Source organism: Primulina huaijiensis, chromosome 10, assembly GCF_012295235.1.
Source record: "Primulina huaijiensis isolate GDHJ02 chromosome 10, ASM1229523v2, whole genome shotgun sequence".
NCBI classification, from domain to species: Eukaryota; Viridiplantae; Streptophyta; class Magnoliopsida; order Lamiales; family Gesneriaceae; genus Primulina; species Primulina huaijiensis.
In genome coordinates, this window is record NC_133315.1 from 1,721,192 (window position 1) to 1,731,325 (window position 10,134).

At 34.1% G+C, this 10,134-nt stretch overlaps 1 protein-coding gene across 2 annotated transcripts; it reads left to right on the top strand.

Moving 5' to 3' along the window:
- The first annotated feature begins 6,456 nt into the window (after positions 1 to 6,456).
- Positions 6,457 to 9,325, top strand: LOC140986299 (auxin-responsive protein IAA16-like). Of its 2 annotated transcripts, XM_073454456.1 has the most exons (6): positions 6,457 to 6,806; positions 6,938 to 7,404; positions 8,202 to 8,476; positions 8,645 to 8,795; positions 8,956 to 9,026; positions 9,130 to 9,325. In XM_073454456.1, the coding sequence occupies exons 2-6, from the start codon at positions 6,956 to 6,958 to the stop codon at positions 9,162 to 9,164; spliced, it is 981 nt and encodes a 326-aa protein (XP_073310557.1). In that variant the 5' UTR covers positions 6,457 to 6,806; positions 6,938 to 6,955; the 3' UTR covers positions 9,165 to 9,325. The 2 variants fall into 2 exon arrangements, with proteins under 2 accessions (XP_073310557.1, XP_073310556.1); XM_073454455.1 differs by having other exon boundaries at positions 6,457 to 7,404.
- The last annotated feature ends 809 nt before the right edge of the window (positions 9,326 to 10,134 follow it).

The window sequence follows — 10,134 nt, forward strand, 5'->3', positions numbered from 1 at the left end:
TATGTGTTAGGAAATTCGGTTTACTATTGAAACTGATTTGATTATACAATTTGCTATTAAATAGTTTTATTACAAATAATTATAGAAGAATTTATATACAAATATTATGTGCATATAATAAATGTATGTACATCGGCATGGATACAACATATTTGTCTGTAGGGGTGTTCAAACTTTGGATAAAATCGAAAAAACAAAAAATCCAAACCGAAAAAACCGAACACCGAACCGAACCGAAAGTTGAATTTTGTAATTCGGATATAAATGTTAAAATCGAAGTTTATTTGGTTCGGTTTCGGATTATATATGTCAAAACCGAAATTTTATTAAATTAATACTTTTGTTTATATTTTTATTTATATTATAAATTTTGATATGATATTTAGTGAATGAAAAACTATTTTGAATGATTTTTAGTTGATTGTTGTTTGTTTAATTAATTTACATCTTATATTTAAATATTTTACAAAAAAATCATCTAAAAAGTTAACATATTATATTTTACAATATATTTATATTATTAATTTAAATAATTATATCAAAACCAAATAAATCGACCAAAATAAACGAACCGTTTTGGTAGAAAACGAAACGAACCGAACCGAAGAAAAATAGTTCGGATATCGGATTATATATTTCTAAAACTGAAAAAATTGAAATAAAAAACCAAAAATCGAACCGGACCGATCGATGAACATCTCAATTTTTGTGTGTGCCAATCATTGGATGAAGGAAGAGTGGCCCATTCAAAGTGGCACTAGCCGCAAATACAGCACGACATTCACAGTAAAAAGTCATCCAACAACACACTCTGGTCTTGATTCTAATACCTTTTAATTAATTAATCACATATGTCCTAAATAAAATATAAATATTATGAGGTCTGGAGTTGTTGGAGTCGCCAACGATTGAATTTCTTCACTTTTGAGACTTTTAAAATTGTTTTCTAAATGTCTTATCTTCTTGAACATATATTTTATTTTCGAAAACACCCATGTCTAGGTTCATGTCTAAATTAGGGAATTTAAGGCTAAGATATGAATGAAGGGATGAAAATAAACTATTAGTACCCGATATGAAAAAGGAATGAAGCAAGCTAAGAGGAAGGGGACCAAATTTTCTCTCAAGAAACAACAAATTTCTAGTCAAATGATTTTGAACGAATGAATTTCAAATGACAAAGTTAAGTAGTCACTTAAGCGAAAAATTATATTTGAGCAACACAAAAAATTCAATACGAGAATATTTGAATAATGAAAATATAAAATCCTGATCAGATTATTCTTAGAAGGATTAAAATATTATATTTGTATATATGTTATCAACGTATTGATAATATAGATAACAAAATATATACAATAAACACATCAAGACATCTCTCCACTTGGAAGTAAATTCGATCGGCCCCCTCCATTTCTTGAAAATTCTCTGCCAAACTCTCTCCTCCACAGCACCGCCACGTTGCCACCCCGAAGCCACTGCATGGCCGTCGGATTTTGAGAATTACAGCGATCTAATCTCGATGCAAATTTCATGTAAATTTCTAGTGCAATGTACAGGAGGAACAAAGTTTATGATCATGAACCTGATTGAAAAAAGTTCTTAGATCACTACAACAAAAATCCTATTTAACAACACATCAAAGACAACGGTTTTAACAAAAACCGTTGTCTTTTTACTTTTAACAACGGTTTTAACAAAAACCGTTGTCGTAGCCTAAAAAAATCGCTCAAAGACAACAGTTTCTTTAAAACCGTTGTCTTTGATATATCTACGACAACGGTTTTTAAAAACCGTTGTCTATGAGCGTTTTTTTTGGCCTACGACAACGTTTTTTAAAAACCGTTGTCTATGAGCGTTTTTTTTTTTGGACTACGACAACGGTTTTTAAACTGTTGTCGTATAAGCGTTTTTCTTCAAGCTACGACAACGGTTTGTAAAAAACTGTTGTCTTTCAACTGGTTTTTCTACAAATTTTGTCGTCAATATTAGATTTCGCGACGGCCTAAGTAAAATATGTCGCTAAATTTAGCGACGGTTATACTATACCGTCGCTAATTTAAATATTGCGACGGTTTATGTATACCCGTCGCTAACATTTGCGACGGTTTTAAGTAAAACTGTCGCCGATGTAGATATAGCGACGGTTTTCCAAACACGGTCGCTAAATTTAGCAACGGTTTTTGTATAACCGTCGCTACATTTAGCGACGGTTTTATTAAACTGTCGCCGATCTATAATTAGCGACGGTTTATATTTAACCGTCGCTAAATAAAGCGACAGTTCTTATAAAAGCGTCGCTAATTTTAAATCGGCGACAGTTGAAAAAATAACTGTCGCTAATTGCGACGGTTTAATCAAAATCGTCGCAAACTGTCTATAAATATCCCAACCCTCAGTCCATTTTCTACCCTACCACTTCACAACACTTAAAATTTTTCTCACTTACACAATTTTCATTTCGTTTTTCTCTTTAAAGATTAATAAATTTTTACCACTTCACAACACTTAAAATTTTTCTCCCTTACACAATTTTAATTTCGTTTTTTTTTTAAGTTTAATAAATTTTTAAAATCAAGAATATAATATTTTCGACTGAAATTTTTTTTTATTTTACTGACAAAAATAGCGACGGAAAGCATAAAACACCGTCGCTAATATTAGCGACGAAATTGAATTAATACCGTCGCTAAATTTAGCGATGGTGTATAAAACCGTCGCTCTTTAGCGACTATTTTAATTACGACCGTCGCTAATTTTAGCGACGGGTAACGATGATTTCCGTCGCAAATAAATTTGCGACGGTTGTTTAAAAACAATCGCAAATTGTAACTACAACTACACTCTAGAACCGTTGTCTTTTAGCGAATTCTTTAACAACATGACCTTTAACAACGGTTTTGTATACCTACGACAACGGTTTTTCACCGTCATCTTTAGACGTCTACGACAACGATTTTTCACCGTTGTCTTTGAGCACACCCTTTAACCACATGGCTTCTAACAACGGTTTTAAAAGGCCTACAACAACGGAGAAAAACCGTTGTCGTTTGTAGGCCTTTTTTCTTGCAGTGGATATTTACAAGAAGAGTTATTACCGTCTAAACACTTGAATGGTTGAAGCCGACGCTGAATACACAAAGCTAAATCAAACCTAAATGTCCTATGAATAATTTTAAATCATACGACACATAAGAATGTTTTGAATATTAAAATAAAAATTTTAAAATTTTCGTTGCGTTTTAGATGAGAAAAAACAATATGAATACAATTCCATTATTGATACCACGTTAATTAATACATGAGTAGATCTCTTGTGAGACGGTCTCACGAATCTTTATATGTGAAACGGGTCAACCCTACCGATATTCACAATAAAAAGTAATACTCTTAACAAAAAAAGTAATACTTTTTCATGGATGACCCAAATAAGATATATGTCTCACAAAATACGACCCGTGAGATCTTCTAACACAAGTTTTTGTCTTAATATATAGAGAATAATTTAATGACACTGGTCTAATATGTTATGATTCACAAAATATAATAATTAATTATCTATGAATATTATTCGCTCTACTACCGATATTGCCACTCTGGTGTTTCATGTGCTACACTCCAACTTTTAACATAGAATGTGTCAACTTTTTTTACTAGTTTATTTATGTGGTCGTGACATTAATACTTCCATTTTTATAATTTTTATAAAAATCAAATAGGTTTTTGACTTTACACTAATGCGTATGTGCATGCTATTCACCCGAAGTGGTAGAGTTGGGATCTTACATGATGAATGATTGAACTTAAAATATTTAGGTTATTAGTACTACCGATCATAATTTTTTAATGAAATGGTAAAAGTTCGATCTTACATTATCTATCTAGTATAACTTAACAAAAACCTCGAAGATTTTGGTGAAAGCCTTGATAAAAATATCAAAGAAAGTATCATGAAAAAGGGTATCACGAGCATTTTGCTTTTAAAGTGGATCAAAATCACTTGGTGGTTCCGCCACTAGCTAAGGTGACACATGATCATCTCTTTCTTTCTATGCATGAAACATAAACATGGGACTGATAAAAATTTGTTTAATTTCTTGGTGGGCGGGGTCGTTTCGGTCTTTTCACGTCGACGTCGAAAGGAGTTGAAACACTGTGTTTCTTTCCAAAGGAAAATGAGTAGCCATTAGTCTGATTATTGAATCGGTTTTTAAACATCGGTCTGGACCAGACATTTATAAAATGTTTTAACTTTTGTTGTTTGTTCAAATAATAAAATTGCAATTATTATCAGTATATAAGTATTGCGTTTTGTTCAATAATAAAATTGTAATTAGTATGTGACGAGGTATATATATATATATATTTTTTGCATTTGTTTAAGGGAGGAGGGCGACCGGGTCGGATCTTCATGTTACTTGATTCGTTTATGACGCCCAATTATACATGGCACCTAAGCATACGGAATGATTAGACTAGCGACTTTAGTACTTTTGTAGTGCGGTATGTCTAACTTCCCATTAAAATCAGAAGCCCAAAATCGCATCATTACCTAACGACTCTCGGGTCTTCTCAAATAGCTTCTTTTTTTTTTTTTTTATTCGACTCGTAAAAGATGCATTTTTTGATATCTTTCTTTTTTCCAAACGAAGAGAACAGAGATAGTATCAGATTAATTCTCAAAATGTCTTTCTAAATATTCCTCAATGTCCCGCTTATTCACGAAACGTGAAATTATCTGCTTCGGGAAAACCAATTAGGAAAATCATTGCTCAACCATTCTACATCTTGTAGAGTCATAATTGAATGTCAAGCCAAGTGATGTTCCGTTTCGTTAGCTGATCTCTTCACGTGTTGGATTGATATAATACCAGAATCTCTGATGATCTCACAAATTTTCAAAATTAACGATCATCTTTGCCAAGGTCTTCACCGCAATGAAAAACACCTTGAACCACCTGGAGAAAATCCGAAAATAAGCATACATTGGATAACCCCAACGAGCAACATATATCAATATTAAACCAAAAGGTGGAAATGCGGTGAGAATTATGTTACCAACTATTAAATAATTTAAGTAGGATCCAAAAAGGATAAGAAGGATTTTTATCTAAAATATTTAGAACTATCCTTTTAACTATTTCAATAAAAATTAAAACAAATAAAAGGATTTAAATATTTTTTAAAAAAAATTGATTGAATTTGATTCGATGTATTTAATGCTGTAATTATTGAAAAGAAATTAATTCTTACAAATTTGAAAATTAATTTAAAATCTTTTCAATCAATTTAAGATATTTTTAGTCAAAAATTACAATTTTTTTTAAGCATATCAGTCAAGAATAATAAGAATTTCGACATGATCAGTTATTTAGTATAAAAAAAATTAGCAAAATGGATTCTTTGGATAACACTTTTATTTATGAGTAGGTCTCTTGTGAGTCGGTCTCACGAATCTTTATCTGTTAGACGGATCAACCCTACCAATATGACCCAAATAAGAGATCTGTCTCACAAAATACGACTTGTGGTCTCACGAATCTTTATCTGTGAGACGGATCAACCCTACCAATATGACCCAAATAAGATATCCGTCTCACAAAATACAACTCGTGAGACCGTCTCATTATAATTTTTGAATATTATAAATAAATTATTTATTCTGCTTTAAATTCAATATAATTAAAATATTATAACTTCATTTGACTTTTTCACCCCAAACCAAGGTAAGGTCCACTTGATGGAGGATTGCTGGATTTGCTTAGAATGGTGTGTGAAAGGCAAGCCTAACAGCAATTGCAGCAGGCAGAAGACAAGATCCTGGGATCTGCCTGCTTTTATTAAACTGCCATCCAAATGCTCATTTGCTCTGCTTCCTTTGGACAACTGTTCATATAACACATATACACGCATACATACATTTATGATAACTTAGGTTAATCAATTTGGTAAAATATAGAAGTTATTAACAAAAGCTTATCTGACTAAGATCACACTTGTGCCAACATGGCCGGGGGCATGACAAATGGGATGCTCACGTTGATAATCCTATTATTAATTAGAGAAAAGGCTGGCTCAAGGATTCTTGAATCAAAGAATGGGATGCTCATAGGGCACAGTGCTGTTGTATTCTGAGGTCTATGCTGTAATAGCTGTGAGTCGCTGCTTTTTTATTTGAACTTTGCAGTGCCCTTTGCTTTGTAAACCAAGCAACAGCATATTTTTGGGGACATTGGTTGGTTGCGTGTGTTTTGGTCAAATTCCGTTTCTTGTTTTAGGGAGTACTTTGAGTAAAAAGATTCTCTCTGGTTTTTATCCTTTTTATTACTTCTTTATTTAATTTTTTTAACTTTTTTCTTGCTCCCTTATCTCCCCACCTGTTCACCGATTTCTTGTTTCCGTTCTTGAAAATATACATATATAATGGAATAAACAAAACATTTGCACAGGCAACGAGTGTGTGTTTTACGGGAGAGAGAGAGAGAGAATAGACGTAGAAAGAGACAACCCACTATGGTCACTCTCAGCGTGCTAAAGAATAAGCCATAAAAGCAAGATTGTCATCCGCAGCTTATTTACTATTCTATCTTCTTCTTTCTCTCTCTTGTTGGGCTTTTCTTGGTTTTAGTTGGAAGTGCGTCTCCAATCTCCAACTTTTGTGTTTTCTTGGCTGAATCATCGTTTTTATTTGAAGCTTCAACGATATTAGTGGGAATGGGATAGCCTTTCTTGAGTTTTTGCTTTGATTTTTTATGCATTATGTGGCCTTTCGTTTTTCCGAGCTTTGGTTAAGCAAACCGTGCAAGGTCAGAACTTTGTAGCTGAAACTCCTTTCTTTTGTTCCATCAAGATTCTGTTTACCTTAAATCGATCAAGGAAAACTTTCTTGTTTATCCTTTCTTCTTGCAACATACTTCTTCCTTTGTTTACGCAACAGGAAATTGGACAAAGATAGATGAAGGGGTTTGCAAGAAAGGGTGAGGGGTGTCCACAGTTGATGGATTTGATCCCCAGAAAGGGCTGGCTTGTGGAAAAAAGTGCAGAAGAAACAAAAAACCATGGGCTTGAATTAACCCTTGGTCCACCAAGTGGAGACTGGAAAATATCGAAAGAAAAAAGCAATGAATCCCCTCTCTCTTTCACTCACTTTTCGAATGACCCTTGTCTTAAAAATCAAGTCTTGAAATACCCGTTGAATCAGCCAACAATGGCTCCTTTCATGCACCTTCAGTTAGTTCATCAGCAGATACATGGAGGAGGTCGAGTTACTGTCATGAAGGAAGAATCCTCACAGCCCTGTAACAATAGAGCAGGAGAGGATTTCCGGAGTGCAGAAATAATGAAGGGATTTTCACCAGATCCTGCAGATACTGCTGTCGCCAACAGAAACAGTGCTCAGAAAAGGTGGCTCATCTTTAATGCCAAGTTTTCTTTGTACTCTGTTTTTGTTTTTCCCTTCTTGGTTTTTGCCTTAGGTATTTGCACTGTTTCATTCAATATGTTAAAGCTTGTTTTGTTTTTAATTTTTATGGTGTCATTATGATGCACTTACATTTCTCTTTTTATAATTTCTCTCTCTTTTGGGCTGTCGTGTATGATTTTACGATAGATCACCTTAGTCAAAGCTTAATTCGAGCTCAGGTTTTGACTACATGTCTGTGTAGTTGAGGTTTAACTATTCAACTCATGTATTGATTTAAGTTAATATCCAGAGGTCTCATGTTAGAATGAAGCACTCTGCTGAACACGTGTACGAGCCCATATTGGTTCCATGATTACGTACGGGGTTTTGCGTTAGACAAGATCTAAGCTTAATCGTGTGTTTACTCAACAATGACTAGCGGAACTGATATTTGTAATAGTCCGTCCTTGTCGAACTAGGAGAGCCAGTGAAATTTGAATGGTCTTATAAGACTATGTAATAGAGTTCTTTGGCAATCTTTGTTAATCGTTTGCCCCTTTCGTAAGCTAGGACAGATATGGATGGAGCAGTTATCAGGGAAGTTCAACGTGTAAAGTCTCTCATTTGCTGGGCTCGTTGGCCTACACGACGACCATTACCTCCGTCTTGTCCTTGTAGATGATAAACTTTGGGAGTTCGATCTGCTACTTTTGTCTCAGTCCCCCCACCCCATGGTTTTACTTTCTTTTACTTTCATCAAAAAAATCATGGTGAAGAATGATGTCGTTTTTATCAATAGGACTGCTTCTCCAGTGGTGGGATGGCCTCCAATCCGATCATTTCGAAAGAATCTCACGAATGGAACTTCTTCTAAACCTGCATCAGAATCTCTGAATACGAATCTCACCGAAACTTCAGGCCAAAAACCAAATGAAGATCTTCCAAAAAGCAGCCTGTTTGTGAAGATCAACATGGATGGTGTTCCGATTGGAAGAAAAGTTGATCTTAAAGCTTATGACAGTTATGAGAAGCTCTCCATTGCGGTCGATGAACTCTTCACGGGCCTTCTTGCAGGTTACTTATTTTTAATTTTTAGAACTTTACCGTAGAATTACTAGTTCTTGATTCTTATTTGATGCAAGTTCAAGATGTTAGTTAGCAGGAGTGATGCTTACATTTCAAGATAAACAGTGCGTGAAAATTGAATTTTTTTTCAAGTTTTAAAATTTCATTTATCTGTAGCTCAAAGAGAAGCTTGTGGTGTTGGAATCAAGTATAAGGACAAGGGAGGAAACGGGACGAGGGGACATTTATTGGATGAAAGTGGAGAATACACTCTTGTCTATGAAGACAATGAAGGTGACAGGATGCTTGTTGGTGATGTCCCTTGGCAGTAAGCATCACTATCCTTGCTCCATGTACACATTACATATTGCCTTTTGTATACGAATCGAAAAGTTCAATCCTAATAAAATTTATAAATCTTGTGTTCATGATGATCTAAGTTTTCAATAAACAAAAATTGATTTGTTTTTTCACATCACATTCGACAGCATGTTTGTGTCAACGGTGAAGAGGCTACGCGTCTTGAAGAGCTCTCAACTTCCATTGCTGTCCCTTGATGGTACTGTTCATTTTGGAAAAGAAAAACATTACATTACCTATATTATATCGAAAAATAAAGAATCGAGTTTGTGAAGTTTCTAATCCTTTGATATTGTTTGCAGATGGAAGTAAAAAGGGGAGGCTTTCAACTGAATAAAGAGATGGTTACTTGAATGTTTGTTTTTCTTAAATTTTTAATGATATGTAGAGAGAGACAGACGAATATGGGCTGTAAAATTTGAATGTTTCTTGTGTGAGACTGCGTTAATTGGGAATATTAAAAAAAAATTTGGTTTTATATGAAAATTGTTGAAACTATTTATTTTTATCTAAGGCCCTCGATTCTCAAAGCCCACTCAATCATAACAAAATACAAGGGCATCCCAAGCATGTGCCATCAGTTGACTTGAACCAGATCTTGGTTCGAGAAGTGGTTGTAACTTACCATGTTTCATGTATGTATAGGCACCACCTAAGGTGTTGCGAAATGAGTCGTCGACGGCTAGTTAAAAACGTAGGATATTACGCTAAGGAGTCGATCAGATATTTTTATCATCAGATTGAATTGAGCAACATAGCAAAATATATTGACTTGAACATCCTCCTGACTGCCAGCAATTGGTTACCAAGCAAGCACTCGAGCACAAAACCAAGTATGGGTAGATGCATGCGTTCTTGTTGCAGTCTTAAGGCATGTGGAATGAAAATGCACATTACATGTCCAAGTCTAGAAAATCTCTGTGCCGTCTCCAATTAGGTTCAGGTTGCTCTGATCAGCTTGCCCAAACTGATGTGAATATTATGTTATGATCACTGTGTTGTAAACTGACCGACGATTTCGGTTGAGATTAAACTAGCAAGAGGTTTGGTCAAGTTACAATGAATTGGAACGCATCCAAGTCGTTTTCGCATGATTTATTCTCTAATTACTATCTAGGCTAATTCATCAATGAAATGATAATTGTGATGATTTGAACTAATTAGAATTAATAAACTATACTGAAATAAATCTCTCAACTAAATTAATAGATGAAACTTTAGGAAAAAAATCAAAAATCTAACATATATCTATTATATCTATTATATGTGACTTTATATGTGAATTTCCATTTGTCTCCTTATTAATT